A 16746-nucleotide genomic window follows, 5' to 3' on the forward strand; every position below is an offset into this window, starting at 1 on the left:
TTCAGTCCAACCAAAATTGAAAAGTGCGGAAACAAGAGCGGCACAGTTTCTGCTGGGCTTGATTGGCAGTCCGCTATGACACCACGTTTCTTTAAAACTGTTTACTTAAAGGGAAATTCCACCAAGTTTTCGAAATTTCTAAAAAGATTTCAATTTCTTTACAGTGGTGGTGATAGGAATCAGGGATCACAACGTATACAATACAAATATAGCCATTTCATTTATTATCCAAAACATGTTTTCTGAGTTTTTTTTAATATGTAATATTAGTAATGGTAAAACACTGAAAAGAAGTTTCCTTTGGGGACTAGTTTGCCTTACAACGCCCTGTGTGTATCCCTCCACCATTAATTGATTAAAACAAAGGGATTAAAATACATTTTAAACCAAAGCTTTATCACAAAACTATCAATATTTATTACAAAGCAATATTTCAGGCATCAGGCAGCGTATGCATAACCATATCATGTAACAACTTTCTCTGCAGGTGCTTTAAGAGGTGGATGCCTGGTTCCTATCACCACCACATATGGTTACCCTGGAGCAACATCTTGAAGCACTTTACAACATTAAAGTGTCAAAAAACAAACAAAACAAGAAATTATTTACCATCAGTTATCATTTTCATTTATCATTATTTATAAAAATGGAGAAGTGAGAAGTATTATGATAGCAGACTTTTTAAAACAGAAAAACACCACAGATATACAAGTGCAATGTTTATTCACAAATAACTAAGAAATAAATAAGGCAGCAAGGATTGCACATTTGGTAAGACTGCAACATATGGAACTGCATCACATTCACTGTCACAAAAAATTAGGCACATTGCACTGGGAAAGACATTGCCTCAGTAACATTCACAGCTAAATCACCCATAATGCCTTCAGAGAGCCTATGGAGGAATCAATTTCTGTCAGGCAGTTGTCAATAAAATTATAGCTTTTCTATTAGGCAAAATTAACATGAGACATTAATGGGTTAAAACTGAAGATGAACTACAGTTGTTTGAACTGTGCAACTTAACTAAAAGAAACAGTAATTATTCTAGTGATCACAGACAAAAATAATGTTGTAGCATTTTGTTAATGCTAAATTAGAACAGTATAAATGATGCTTAAGAAATGAACACTTGAACTTGAACACTTGCTTCTATGAGAGGTAACAGACTAACAGAACAGCACCTGTAATATAACCAGCAGTCTTTGGATAAGCTAACCAGTCAGTCTCCATCCTCTACTTCAGTGAAGATGTCACAGAGGAAGAACTGAGATACTTTGGATGATTCATCTTCTGTATCCTCACAGGACATGGGAGAACTTTGTTCAGCTGTAACGGCAGGGGATTTCTTCAGCTTGATGAAAACAAACAAAACACATAGTTACTGAATAGCTTAACACACAAAATCTATGTAGTTCCACAGGGTAAACTTCAAGCCTCAATGGACATTGATCCAATACCCAGTATAGGTATCAGACCAATACTAAAACACGTAAAAAGACACCTGATTATATTTGTTAGAACTGATTTTTATAATTATATACAAATTCTGGCACTCCTGTTTAAATGACACATCTGTGGCTATTCAATTCGGCTCTTCAGGTCTTCCCAGTGGGGCCAGAAGAAAAGAGAAGAGGGAAGAGGGTAGACTAGGACTGAATCGCTCATGCTAAATTACAGGTTTATTTTATCTGCCTGCACACCTTACTGTACATATTGTACTTCTGCACACCTTCTCACATTTTGCACATCTGGACACTGCACACCTAGACACTTTATTTCAGTACCAATATATGCTCATATTTATTCATTATTGTCATTATATGCTGTTACCTGAGCCTCCTTGTACATTCATTATTGCACTGCCTTTTTATCTCAGGATAGATCTATGGCATATTTTTTGTATATTTTTAGTTGTATATATGCAGGTTTTCTTTTTTTTTGTATATATTCCTCTTTTTACATTGTATCACCCGTATTATTATAACTGTCCTGTGTTGTGTGACTGCTACTGGCTGCTAAATTTCCTTCAGAAAATCTCTCTCTCTATTTCTCTATCTATATACCTATCTATATATCTATCTATCTTTTTAAAGTGAAAATAAGTTAACACGTCCTCTACTGAGAACACTTCTGGACATTTTAATGGCACATTTTATACTTTGTTTAATTTTTTAACTTAGCAACTTAGCAAAATAAATAGGAATATGCACACTAAGATTTGCAGAAACATCCCATATTTAAGTGCGTTCTCGGTAGAGGATGTGTTACCTTATGTTCTCTTAGAACATCAAAAAACATGCAATTTCACTGTTCAGACTTTTGCATACTAAACTACAATTTGTTTTATTTTAATAGACTAATTATCTATACATTTGCAAAGAAAGTGATCTTTTTAATTTGTTCAGTTTTTTGCAAAAGAGTTAACTTAATAAATTTTGTATATACATTTTGTATTAATAAATGTTTTGTATAGGTCATGTTGTGGTAGAGCATTTCTTTGAGCAGTCAGAGAGTGATACTTTCATTTGGAGTTGTATTTTTTAGATGACAAAAATAGCTCATTTTAAAGCATTGTAGTTTTTTTTAATATTATAAATCAGTATCAGCAAATAATCAAGGCTTCAGTATCAGTAAGGAAAAAGAAAGTGGTATCGTGTCATCTCCAATGTGAACATTTAAATAAAGCAAGTCTACTTGGCCATTTACCTTGGGAGGAGTCACTGGTTGGGATGCACATGTTAAGACCCTGACTGGGGAGGAAGTTGGGGTGGAGGAGTCCGAGGAAGATCCTGCATCAGTAGTCCGTAATTTTACACGAGGCAGGACGACCTTTGGCCAGAGAGCTGAGTGTTTGGGAGACTGTGGATCACTTGTTAGAAGAAAGCTTTCTGTTTCCATTCTGGGTGTATTAGACACATCATCTGTTTGCTTCTTAGATGCTTTCTCAGAGTCTCCCTTTGCTCTGGCTGCCCTGGTACGCTGCCGTGTTGGTGAGGAGAGCTGAGTTGACGGTGATTTATCAGTTTTTGACGAGTTATCTTCATCCTTAGCAGGGGTCCCTTTCAACAGTGCAGGCTTCATCTGAGGCTTGGCTTTTGAGAAATCAAAGAAAGTAGTACAGTCAGGTGCATCTCGGGAGAACATCTGAATTTTTAGAATTATTGTCGTTTCGCCATATAATGTACTTATTATTGATTGTATAGACATGTTAAGAATTACATTTACATTCAGCACTGACAGGGTTGAGTCTACACCCCCTGGTTTTTCGATGTCAAACAATGAAAAAAATATGGCCTACAATAATTTTTCTTCTAATTCAAATCAAATATCTTCTAATTATTGAAGGTCTAACCACACTTTTGACAGTGTATCCATCTGTTTTGATTTCAATAAACTGCAAAATCAAAGAAACTGATCAAAGGACTGCCTACCTTTTTGTTTGGCAGGTGATTTGTTTATCTGCGATCCTGAACGTTCCTCATTTGACTCCTTCAAATTTTTGGGGGAATTATCTGCTGATGTTTCCACCTATTGGAAGAATCATTTAGCTGTATATTAAATAACAAACATGATACTAACATGTTACATATTTTTAAGTACAATAAACCTACAAATAAGCTGTGAAACATACTTCATGTATCTTGGTACAGGAGATGCTTCCCTCTCCAGCATCCTCAGCAGGCACTAAAGTAATGTGAGAAATATCTTCACTCATCTTCTCAATCTCAGACGAGTCTGCGGGCTGCGGGTTGGAACTTAAAGACAATAATTAAGCCACAGTAAATAAGAGTGAAGTATCTTTGACCTTTAAGAAGAAGCAAACATTTCAACAATGATTACAACGAAGGTCTCTTACCACAAAGTCTTAAGAGCATGTGGTGCACTTGGCAAAGGTGAACTTTCTTTGGCTTTTAAGCTGGACTCCATTTGGGAGGTCTTAGGGAGGTCGTCTGCTTCTGATTTTGTTCCAGTCTGGTCTGACCTTTTCTTTGCCCAAGCCGTTATGGTCAGCTGACGTGTTTGTGAAACGGTCCGAGGCAGCTGTACAGCACCGTCTTCTAAATTAGGTGGATCACTTTTTGAGGACTCTGTTTTCTGGACTGTTCGTTTTAAAAATGGAAACTTCACCATAAGCTTACCTTGTGTGGAGGAAAAAAAAATCAAGTCATAAGCTATAGCATCACAGCAACAAAGCAACAGTATCAACAGTTAGATGGAAACCATGTTAAAACACAGTGTTTTTCTCCTACATTTCTTTCTTGTAGGGGATTTTCTCTGCACTTTTACTGATGGCTCTTCTGATCTGATCTTCTCCAAAGTTGACTGCTCCCTCGACCCTTTCTGATGGAGCAAAGGATGGACTGGCTGCCTTATTTACCTGCTGACATTGAATGAATGAATGAATGAATGAATGAATAAATAAATAAATAAATAAATAAATAAATAAACACACACATAAATACACACATACATACATTGAACATTTATTTTTTCAAACGTCCCAACTAAACAAACACCACATACACTACAACTTACAATACTGTGAAAAAGTCAGAGATTACCTGCAAAAGTCAGACCTTAACTTTTAATGTATTAAATTTCCAGTGAAAATGACCATCAAGTACAAATTCTTCATTTTTCAGGATTAAAAAATGGGAAACATATGCAATAGAAAATTACACAGAAGCCTCAACAAACAAATTTCATATTCTGTCACTATTTAGTGTGTTCACGCGCCTTTATACCAGCTTCCACTAAAAAAATTTGCTTTCAGTTTTTCAAAGAAATCTGCAGGGACATTTTTCCACACCTCCAAAGTTCAGTCTTAGAAGCTGGTTGCATTCTTCTCACAATCCAAGTAATCCCAATTAAACATTTTGACTCACCAGTCCATAAAACCTCCCTTCACATTCCAGATGTCCAGTTTCGATGCTCTAGAGCAAAATCTTCTTCTTTTCTGTCTATTTCCTCTTCTCAATAATAGTTCTTGACAGCTACACATCCTTTCAGAGCCATAGCGTTGAGTTGTCACCTGTGCATTTTTTCCAGACCTGAAGCAAAGTTTCTTCTAACTCTCAAAGATGAAAGCTTTAAGTTCCAGGTCCTACACATTTGGAGTCAGATTTTATCTTTTAATAATTTTTTGATGCACAGAAAAATTGTGTAAGGCAGCTAAGGTGTGTTTGGGTAGTTGCTTGTGTAAATGTTGGTGTCTGTTTGAAGGGGAACATAATGTCAGTGACAGAGGTAACAGCTACAACTTGCTGGTTTTAAGATCGGAAAGGATGAAAGACTAGAGTGTTGAGTGCACAAATTGAGTGGACAAATTAAATACTGATAAATCTGATATTATAATTTGTACTGCAAGTGGAATTTTCTGTTAAAGAAATGTTTTCTGTTTTCCTTCCGACACTGAAAAATAAATAATGTGTTTTTAATGGCTGTTTATATTGGAAAACAAATGACTCTGACTTTTACACAGCACTGTACCTTTCCCAATTTTTGCCAAAAATTAAACATTCGTGCTCTGTATAAGGACTTTTAACTCTTACCATCGATTCCTTGCTTAAATTATCTCCCACTTTGTCAGAAACGGGTAGTACAGCGTCAGTCAACAGACCTTCAGTTTCTTCTTTAATCTCTTCCGAGTCCACAGGCAGAGAGTCAGAGCTATGAAAGAGAACCCAGGTTGAAGAGTATCTCTTGACAAAAAACAACACAGTATACCAGTAAATCACACAATTTTCTCTCTTGGAAACTGACCCCCTTTTTTCTTACCATCTTGAGACCCTAACAGTGCAAGGCATGATCTGATGCCTTCTCCGTAATTCTTCTTCCAGCTTCACCTGTTCTGAGCTCTCTTTGGCTTCTCGATCTGGTCCTTTGGGGGGGTCAGAGAGATCTACTTCTTCCAGCTTTGCAGTACTTGAGTCATTTTTAGCACATGTCCTCTGCTTGTCTTTGGGTATTAGAAGAAATCAATCATCACTAACTGAAATTAATGCAAAATAAAAATACTCATATCTTGATCCGTGTTCAGAAAAAAAAGAATGTGAAACAAAATGCATCCAACTACCTTTCCTCTTGATAGGTGTTTTACTCTTCTTTGATTCTTCAGGTTTTTCCTTTTACATGAAACAATTGAAGTGGACTCTTTAACTTTTTGAGTAATTCACAACATAAAACACTACACTCACTGGCCACTTTATTAGAAACACCTGCTTAGTCATGCACATATCCAGTCAGCCAATTTTGTGGCAGCGGCCCATGAATAAAATCGTCCTGACAGGGGTCAAAGGCTTCAGTTAATGTTCACATCTAACATCAGAATTGGGAAAAAAACATAATCTAAGCGATTTTGACCATGGCATGATTGTTGGTGCCAGACGGCATGGTTTGACTGTTTCAGAAACTGCTGATCTGAGACTTTCACACACAACAGAGTCTGTAGAGTTTGCACAGCATGATGTGGGAAAAAAATTCAATTACATTCAGTGATTGACAGGTGGTGAATGAGGGGAATTGCTAGACTTGCTCAAGCTGGCAGGAAGGCTTTAGTAACTTGCATAAATACTCTGTACGGTGATACTGATCTCCGAACATACAACATCAAAACTTGAGGTGGATGGGCTACAACAGCAAAAGACCACATCGGGGTACACTCCTATCAGCCAAGAACAGCAATCTTGGGATAATGTGAAGAAAAACCTGGTCTATTTAATCCCAATTTCTGCTGCGACATGCAGATGGTCAAATTTGGTGTAAACAGCATGACTCCATGGAGCCAACCTGCCTTGTGTCAACAGTTCAAGCTGGAGGTGGTGGTGTACTGGTGTGGGGAATGTTTTTGGCACACACTGGGCCCCCAAATACCAATCGAGCATGCTTAAATGTCATAGCCGGAGTATTGTTACTGTGTTATGTGTATCCCTTTATAGCCACATCTTCTGATTGCTACTTCCAGCATGATAATGGCCTTGTCACAAACAACAAGCCATCTCAAACTGATTCCATGAACATGACAGTGAGTTGATATAATAGAGATTCGGGATGTGGTAGAGCGGGAGATTCGCAGCATGAATGTACATCTGACACATCTGCAGGAAATACATGATGTAATCATCTCAGCATGGACAAAATCTCTGAGGAAAACTTCCAACGCCTTGTCGAAAACATGCCTCAAAGAATTTGGGCTGTTCTGAGAGCAAAAGGGGGAGTTGCTCAGTATTAGAATGGTGTTCCTAGTAAAGCAGTCAGTGAGTTTAAGTTTGAATGATGGAGAGAAAAGGGAACTACCAACATACCCCATGGTGAACCTCCTCCTTCTTTGGATGATTGACATTCTCTTTATGAGGACTGCTCTCTATAGGTATTAGCCAGTCTTGGCTTAAATCATGTCCCATCTCCTCAGAAACAGGAACAAAGACGTCAGCCAGCACCATATGAGAAACACCTTCACAGTCTTCCTCAGTGTCCTCAGAGTCCGCAGGCGAAGAGCCAGAACTAAAATTAATAATTAATTAAATAACAAATAGATCATCTGCAATCCACAATGCAATATTTAATACCTTAAACCACAGACTTATTATTATATATCCGGACAATTAAGTCTGATGCTTACCATGAAGCTGTCGCCTCCACACTAACAGGTACGCGGTCATGGCTTTGCAAGTTTGCTTCTTCACGGGCCGTTGATAAAGAGCTTTCTTTGTCCTCCGAGCTTGACTCCATATCATATTTTATTTCAGTGTCTCCTGTTACAAGCTTGGAAGTCATGCTGGCCTCTTTCTCAAGCTCAGGTTCTTGGGGCGTTGCTGAGATGGTTTGTACTGGATCTGACTGAGTGGTTTCCAACTCATACTGGGTTTCCTTTTTAAGGGATGGTCTTACTCGGAACGTAGGCTTCACTTGCAGCATTCCTGTTAAGATGAGAGCAACAAAATGCTGATCCAACAAAAAGACGATGAGAGAGTCAACTGCAAACGTCTGATTTAATTACAGTTGACCAAAAGAAAGTAGCATTTCCTCACCTCTTCTTCTTATAGGTGCTTTAATTTCTTGTGAGGCAGATGTTCTGTCAGTTGGCATCGTGTCAGCATCTTTTTCACTTGGAATATCTGCCACTTTTTCTTCCTGTGGACGAATATTTTGATTGTAATTTGCATTAAAACAAATACAAAAAAAAACAAACCTTTCAAACATCACTTTTGTGCTTGAAAGGAGAATAAATCTGGTAAATCACATGTACATAAATAAATGACTTTGTAGGCAATTAAGTTTACACTGAAATAATTATTAATGTAAATACAATCACATGACTCCCTAAATGATTATGTAATGTAAATCAATGTACAGTGAAATGGCAATAGCACTAGACTTCTAATGGTTAAAGGTGACAAAGATATGACTTTGTAATGAAGGGAATTCTACAGATTTTTTAAGTGTTTTCATAATTCAATTGTTGAGATGTAAACAGATTAATTCAGAGTGGTCTGGCGTGAAATGGTTCATTGTAAAGAAACTTACCAACTCTTTACAGCGCTGTTGATAGGAACCAGGGGTTGCACATGTCCTCTGAATTGATAAATGTAACGTTTAAACTGGTAAAACAGTGGTAAATCTGAAAAATAACTTTACTATCTTTTTCCTTTGGGTGAGTTTTCTATGTGTACTTTGTGTACATCCTGCATGCACACCTTTTTAAGATTAAAAAATATGCTTTGGACAAAAAGCTTATCACAAAACGATCGTAAAACAACGTCTCAGGCATTGAGCAGCATATTCAGAACCATTTTTATGAAATATTTTTGGTAATGTAGCTTTTAGAGGCATTAAACTCTAAACATGTCTGGTTTACCACTATTAATTACTTTGTTTAGATCTTAGCGACTTAATTTTGCAGAAATCTGAAAAATCAACTCCCCTTTAAAAAGCCAAAAAAGATATATTCTTTGTGTGAGGGGCTACTCACAGATGCTGTCTGCTCCATTGGAACATGATCTTCAGAGGCCGGAAACATGTGAGATTCTGGTGGAACCAAACCAACACTAAAACACAACGAGCGAGGTAATGGCAATGAGTACACAAATTATTAAAAGAAAAAAAACCCAATAACTGTAATTAAGGTTATGAGGGGTGTTTTACCATCTTGTAAGGCTAACTGTGCACCGTGTAATCTGGAGCTTCTGCTGCAAATCTCTGCCTTGAAGGGGATCCAGAACTGAACTTCCTTTGGTATTTGATGCTAACCGCAACTTGGGGGCATCTGGGATATTCTCTATTTCCAATTTTGCTGAAACAGTACTAGAGTCCTGCTTTATCTCAGGTACTACAGTTGGCTGAGATGCTGGCAAGACAGCTTGTGATGAGGTTGGTTGATCAGTTTTTGAGGAGTCTTCTTTACTAGATGTCCTTTGCACTAGTTTAGGTTGCAGCTTGCCTTTTGATAGAGATCAGAGAAAGCTGTAATTATTACCATCAACCACCAACATAAGAGCATACAGTAAACACAATAAAACTGTTAAATGCACTCTGAAGTAGTTTGTCTACCTCTCCTTCTGGCAGGTGCTTTTTTATCCTCTGACAATGATGGTCCATCCTTTGACTCCACAGTCACAGTAAACAATGGGCTGGACACCGCTGGAGAGTATTCATCCTGGAGGAAAATATTTGCCAATAGTCTCAATGAAATAAGAGTTTTTCTTCTGTACAATGTGAATGCAATACACATTAAACTCAAGCCAGAAAGACTGAAAATGATGTCTCGGTGATGAAATGATTAAATTGATCAAAATAGGTATTATTAAACATTAGTTCACCATCAATAATAAGTATTTGAAGTATTTTTGATAAAATCATTACACTGTTCCATTCCTCAGTCTGGTATTAGCAGCAAGGGCTTAACATTTGAACAACTGCCACTGTGGTACACTAGGTGGCAATGTGCCCCTTTCACTCCCTAAATGTGGAGGGAGAACAAGTCTAGCCATTCCAGGGGGCAGTTTTTGGCACGCTGAATATGTCTGGCTATCCCAAGCGATCAAATGGTATAAATCCTCAACGGTGCTACAAAAGCATGTCTCTCCATAGACTTTAACTGAAAAAATACTACTTTCTCTGATGAAATACATGTTCTTTTTTCAACTTTTCAGAATCTATTTCTTCTATTTTATTAGACTTTCTATTGATTAATAATACATATAAACTCCCAAACACATCAAAAACAGATGTACTTCCAGGGGTAAATGTGCGATTGAGCAATTTCAATCGAAAATAGAATTAATTCTTGCAAATCTCTAGGTCTGATCGTTCCTCCATATGCCATTCAATCATTGGCACACTTAGCAGAGTAAGCTAGCTAGATGTTTTATATACCTTTATTGGCTCTTCACTGGGTGGGCTGTGCTTTATTGAATCGTCTCCCATCTCCGAGGCAGGAACAAAGACGTCAGTCGAAACAATGTGTGAAACACCCTTGCGCTCCTCAGAGTCCTCCATGTCTTGAGGTACTGGGGCAATACTAAAGGCAAAGTTAATGACAAAGATTATGTAATTCTCAATCTTATGACATCATCATGATACTTCAAAAGCTAAGAGAGGCATTTTGTTCTCTTACTGTTTTGAAACCCTAACAGTAAATGGTGTGCTCTGATGCATGGGCTTCAAATCTTCAAGTGGGATCAATTCTGGACCCTCAGACTTTGATTCTGTACTTGCAGAGTCCAACATATCTTCAGTTTCCAGCTTTGTAGAAACCTCACTGGCCTCGTCCGTTGCTTGAGGTGCTAAGGTTTGCTGAGATGTTGCTTGGGGCAAGGTTTGCTGGTCAAATTCTCTGCAAGGCCCTGAATTTCAAGAGCAAATTTAGTGTCAATGACTATCATTAACTAACTGAACTAACTGACACCAACATTACCAACACTGCTCAAGTTAACCCTTAAAAGTTTCGCTGGCAATCAAAACAAGATGTTTTATATCAGTTATTTTTTCAGAATCCAAATATTTTTAAAAGAGATGCTTTTTTATTTGAGTTTAATAAAAAGTTTCTATTGTGTGTAGTAGGGGTGGACAATATAATGATTAATACAATTTTAGAGAGAGACAGAGAGAGAGAGAGAGCGAGAAAGAGAGAGTGAGTGAGAGCGTGTGTGAGAGCGTGTGTGAGAGAGAGAGAGAGAGAGAGAGAGAGAGAGAGAGAGAGAGAGAGAGAGAGAGAGAGAGAGAGAGAGAGAGAGAGAGAGAGAGAGAGAGAGAGAGAGAGTGTCTTGGACAGGCGGCTGGTTCAACACCAGGGATTGAGGTTGACCTCAATGATATGGCCAATGCTTGGATTGTTGCACTACTCTGGAACCCACTAAAAAGTCTTTTTTAACTGGATTTGCAGCAAGGTATATACAACATTGAATTGAAAATTACTGTATTCATAGTTTTTGCTTTGTTTTAGTTTTCTTTGTATTTAAAATGGGACACTGGTTCGTTTCTGCCAGTTCTAAATTATGAAACCTTATTATTGTGATGTACATCCTGTATTCTGAAAATGTCCTCAAGTATAATGCTGTGAAACTTCTGCCATATTGCCTATTCCTAGAACATAATCTTGTTTTGCAGACAGAAAAAAAAATCATTATATGTTTGTCATTGTTTGTCTTCAAACAGAAGTTAATCAAGCATGCAACTCTATAATCACATTTAAATAATATAGCAACATGACAATATTTCATACTGACAGTATTAACAACCAATGGTTAAAATGATAACCTAAAGATACAATGTATCCACTTACCAGGTGAAGTTTTCTCTTCCAACACTAATAGTGTCTTATTTGATTCTTCTTCTGGACCTACGGTCCCAGACAACTCATTTTGCGAAATGTCCAGGCACTCATTCTGAATGTCTCCAGTTTCCACAGACATAGAGTCACTAAGATGAAACCAAAACAGTTGTATCAAATTACTACATATATACACAACTCTATTACTTGAAACAACTTAAACAAGAAAGTGTCAAGTGTAACCTGGAAGACTCTGCTGTAGATGGTAAAGGAGGCTGGTCTGAAAACAGTAGTTGAGAGTCAGTACTGGCTGAAGCTGGATACGGTTCAGTAACAGGAATCTCATATAAAGTCAAAATGAAGGTGGGTTCCTCTTCACTGTTGCCATCTGTGTGAAGACAGTGGCAGTTGCAGAGGAGGGAGAGAGGAGAGAAAAAAACAAAAAAAACAACAGTTTCATCAAAATATTAAATGCCCGATACATTAATTTGTCTTATTCAATGTCAGTTAACTACAGACTTTTGCAATGCATAAATGTTCCCACCTCCAGTTGGCTGGATGATCTTTGCAGGAGCACATAATTCCTGTCAATATATAACCGGTAATCAGTCATCATGGCCAATTATGAACCACATAAGTCCACTCTGAACTGCTCCAAGGCTTTACTAACCTCCAAATTACCCATCATCTCTCCTGTACTTTCTTGCTCTGCAGCCTGTGTAGGCAGAGGCAAAATACATGTAGTATCCCCCATATGAAGGTCTTCTGCTACAGATGCACCAACTGGCAACCTACAGGGGCAATGAAAAAGGAAAAAAGCTGTTTTGAAGTGCTGGTGCAAGTCTTCTGATATGTCAACTGTAGGGATGGGTATTTTAATTGTTTCTCCGTGAACAGCATTCAAATATCACAATGAGAAAATATTTGATTGTTATAAATACAAAAAAGAAAAAGGTTTAACATTTGTTTGCCAGTTGAGTTGATTTAATGATTTATTCTGGTGTTTCAGGCAAAAAAAATTCTCCTTTGTTTTAAATAAAAATTTGATCCGGAGAAACGATTAAAATTGTTAAAGTTTCTCACTTTATTGTTCAATATCCAGTCCATAAAGTCCATAAATAGAAACTAAGCTGCATAAACCTGTTTTGAATTAACTGTTTCTGTGATATCATAAAAACCAACATATTCAGCCTACAACAGTTAAGCTCCACCCATTCACCCTGATGTTGTATGGAGTGTTATAGCCTGGACCGCTCTTTGAATGCAGCACAATGCGGGGCAGCCAACCAGAACATTAACAACAGTCTTAAAAGTAACAAAAGGAACAAAATAGCCTGTTCCGTACTAAGAGACTAGGAGATGCTGGAAAATAGTCATGTAAAAATGAATGCTGATCGTTTTTGGAATATAAATCCAGACAAACATTAAAAGTGGACTTTTTCAAAACAAAAAATATAGCATAAGATATAAGATATCCAAGTAAAATATAGGACATGTGCCCTTAAACATACAATCATTTAGCCTACAGACAGAGCTGCACAACTTCAGGCCATACCTATGCCACCCTTTTGAAATTTGTCCATATGTAGCACCATGTAGATGCAGCCATTTCATTTAATGTGACATGAAATACCAGCTGTTTGTCTGCCCACATTGTCATGCCCACTGTTCTACATTGCACACTCAACTTATACTCCATTTACATTTGTATTCCATTTTGCATCCTTATTCTAATACTCGATTAAGTAACAAATACTAATTTCGGATAACTATATATTTGAATAGCCACGCCCATCACCTAGTCACCACTTTTATTTTTTACAGTTTAGTTTTAATAAAGAATCAGGCACGTACGTATCCATATCACAAGTGTCGTTGGTTTGCTCAGAAGCCAACTGCGACTCTTCAGCACTGGATGTACTCAGCGTCACTATAGTGATGGTCTCCTGCTCTGGCACTGTTGGAGATGCACCACTGAGAACTGGAACAATGAATACAATGACATATTAAATAAGCCGCCATGGTTTAACATAGAGCAGACAAAGCATTTTTATCAGAAAGGTTAGATAGTCTCCACATACCAACTGTTTTGTTTACACTGTAGTCTACAGGGCCTTCAGTCTTTGGAGTTGGGACTGGGGTGAGGGAACCTTTTGCTGATTCTGATTCCATGCCCACTGCATGTGACTGAGATGTCTCCTCTTCTTTGGAGAACTCCTCACTGCTTAAATCTTCCAAGTTACAGTGGTGGTCCTTACCAGTGGTCTGAGGTAAGATCTTTTCAGAGGAGACTGAATATCAAGACAAAAAAGATGATTAGTCACCATAAATTGTTTTTTCATATAATCCCTCTGTTATTCACCTAATAGTTTATCTTGACTTTAGATCTTACATTTTCTAGGCTCAGTGTTTTTCGGTTTTGGAGAACCGTGCATGAATCTGGACGCCACACTAAGGTTAGGTTTGGGCTTCGGAAACCTGCTCCTCCTCTTTGAGGCATCAAGTGCAGACGAAACTGAAGCACCAGATGATGATTTGGTGCTGCTAATCAGACAAAGGACAGAAAGTTAAGACAAGATGACAGATGAAAGTTATGCCAGCCATGATGAATTCCTTAACCACATTTTTATAGTAACTACATTACAGCTGTTAATGTTAATGCATTCTTTAATGTTGTTAGCACATTTTCCTAGTTTGACCCTTCAAATCATTGGTAGCAATGCAGGCTGAAGCCAAGCTCACTCGTTCAAATAAAGGTTGTAAATGGTCAATAAAGCAATGTCTTTGGTAGACTATGCTGAACAGTGAGGATAAATAAACGAGTAGCAAACTAACAAAAACAATAGCAAAGTGGAAAACTACAGTGTGGGATATGTATGACTCATACATTCATTGGCTGGAACATGCAGCCTCTGTTGCTCTCACTCAGTAATGAAAACTGAAAAGTGTGTTTACTCTTGAGGAAGCTTGTGATTTCATGTTCAGGTTTATGTGAACCCTGTGTTCACAGAATGAAATATCATGTTACTGAATTATTGAAGTAATGAATACATTCTGACAAAGCCTATTTTATCTTTTCATCTACAGTCATACGCAAAAAATTTAATACCTCTGTTAAAATGATGTTTTGAAAATGTCAAAATAAGTTAGGAATAACTCAAAATAACACGAGGAATAAACTTAAAACGTCGTTTTTCTGCTAATGTAGCACAAAATTTCTACATATTGTAGCTTAACAATTTGGAATAACAAAATATAAAATGTGCCTTAACTTTTGCAAAGGCCAAATTTTCAGTCCTTGTCCCCATGCGAGCAAATACGATTAATGTGATTAATTGTGAATAATTACACTAAATAATGTAAATAGTCGTGATCTTTTTTCTGATTGTTCGATAGTTGAAGATTACATACCTGGGTATAACAGCCTGCTCCGCTACTTCCTGGGAAGATTCCTTAACTGCTGGTGCAGCCACCATAGACCCCTCTGGTCTCTCCTTTGGTTCTGGGGTTGCCACAAAAGACCCCTGTGACCCCTGCTTGATTTCTGCTGTTACCACTACAGACTTCTTTGATTTGTCCAAGAGTTCAGAAGGTTCCACTGGAGACTCTAGCAAGTCCTGTTCCTGAGAATTATCTTTTAACACTGGTGCAGGCACCATAGAACACTCTGGTCTCTCCTTTATTTCCAGACCTGTCAAGATGGACCCCTGTGATCCCTTCTTAATTTCTGGGGTTGCCAAGACAGACTCCTGTGATGCTTTCTTCATTTCCAGCGTTTCTAACATAGGACCCTGTGATCCCTCCTTGATTTCTGCTGTTACCACTATAGATGTCTTTGATTTCTCCAAGATTTCAGAAGGTTCCACTGGAGACTCTAGCAAGTCCTGTTCCTGAGAATCATCCTTAAACACTGGTGCAGGCACCTTAGACCCCCCTGGTCTCTGCTTTATTTCCAGGGCTGTCAAGATGGACACCTGTGATCCCTCTTTAACTTCTGGTGTTGCCACTATTGAGCCTTGTGACCCTTCTTTAATTTCCAGGGTTGCCAATGCACACCCCTGTGATCCCTTCTTCACTTCCAGGGTATCCAAGATAAGACCCTGCGATCCCTCCTTGATTTCTGGTGTTACCACTACAGACATCTTTGATTTCTCCAAGATTTCAAAAGGTTCCACTGGAGACTCTAGCAAGTCCTGTTCCTGAGAATCATCCTTAAACACTGGTGCAGGCACCTTAGACCCCCCTGGTCTCTCCTTTATTTCCAGGGCTGTCAAAATGGATCCCTGTGATCCCTCCTTAATTTCTGTAGTTGCCTCTATAGAGCCCTGTGACCCTTGTTTAATTTCCAGGGTTGCCAAGACAGGCCCCTGTGATCCCTTCTTCACTTCCAGCGTTTCCAACATAAGATCCTGCGATCCCTCCTTAATTTCTGGTGTTACTACTTCAGAACCCTGCGATCCTGCTTTAATCTCTACAGAATCCTGTGACCTCACCAACACATCAGAAGATGCCAACACAGACCCTTGGGAGCCCTCCTTGATTTCTGGGGTTACTAGCAAAGATTGATTTCTTGATTCCTCCACAACATCTTGGGATGGCAAAGAAGCACAATGTTTCACAGCTTCTGGAAAAAATAATGTTTCATGGATCACAGGTGCATCAGATTTTGAGTGGATGGGGTCCTCAGAAGCAACAGTCTGCAGAGCTACCGAAGGTGGAAAACCTTCAAGTTCCTTTGTTGTTGTGGTCACATCTGTAAGAGTCAACCACTGTTTTATTGCTGGTCTAGAAGCCAAACTTAAATGTTTTTGAGGATGCATGAACAAAGTCATGGTCTTACCTTTATCGGTCTTGGAATCAACTTGTGGTTCAGAATTCTCCGAGAAAGATGAGGCTGCTACAGTGGCTGGCTCTAGTTGTTTGCTGACTGCATGGGGCAGGAACATGAACAGTCTGAGAAGGCTCACCAACAA

General features: G+C 38.3%; 1 protein-coding gene across 1 annotated transcript; it reads right to left on the minus strand.

The window, feature by feature from the left end:
• Positions 1 to 696: 696 nt before the first annotated feature.
• On the minus strand, positions 697 to 14458 carry LOC118827685 (uncharacterized protein PB18E9.04c-like). The gene is made up of 24 exons (XM_036599126.1): positions 14166 to 14458; positions 13855 to 14064; positions 13628 to 13754; positions 12444 to 12564; positions 12318 to 12357; positions 12017 to 12161; positions 11786 to 11922; positions 10619 to 10847; positions 10378 to 10522; positions 9553 to 9658; positions 9148 to 9442; positions 8975 to 9050; positions 8034 to 8136; positions 7625 to 7922; positions 7308 to 7506; positions 6080 to 6128; positions 5782 to 5962; positions 5556 to 5673; positions 4254 to 4381; positions 3860 to 4142; positions 3635 to 3758; positions 3435 to 3531; positions 2710 to 3095; positions 697 to 1348 (listed from the first exon to the last, which is right to left on the minus strand). Exons 1-20 carry the CDS (start codon positions 14206 to 14208, stop codon positions 4139 to 4141), a joined length of 2754 nt encoding a protein of 917 aa, XP_036455019.1. The 5' UTR covers positions 14209 to 14458; the 3' UTR covers positions 697 to 1348; positions 2710 to 3095; positions 3435 to 3531; positions 3635 to 3758; positions 3860 to 4138.
• Between the last annotated feature and the right edge of the window lie 2288 nt (positions 14459 to 16746).

Source organism: Colossoma macropomum, unplaced genomic scaffold, assembly GCF_904425465.1.
Source record: "Colossoma macropomum unplaced genomic scaffold, Colossoma_macropomum, whole genome shotgun sequence".
Taxonomy (NCBI): Eukaryota; Metazoa; Chordata; class Actinopteri; order Characiformes; family Serrasalmidae; genus Colossoma; species Colossoma macropomum.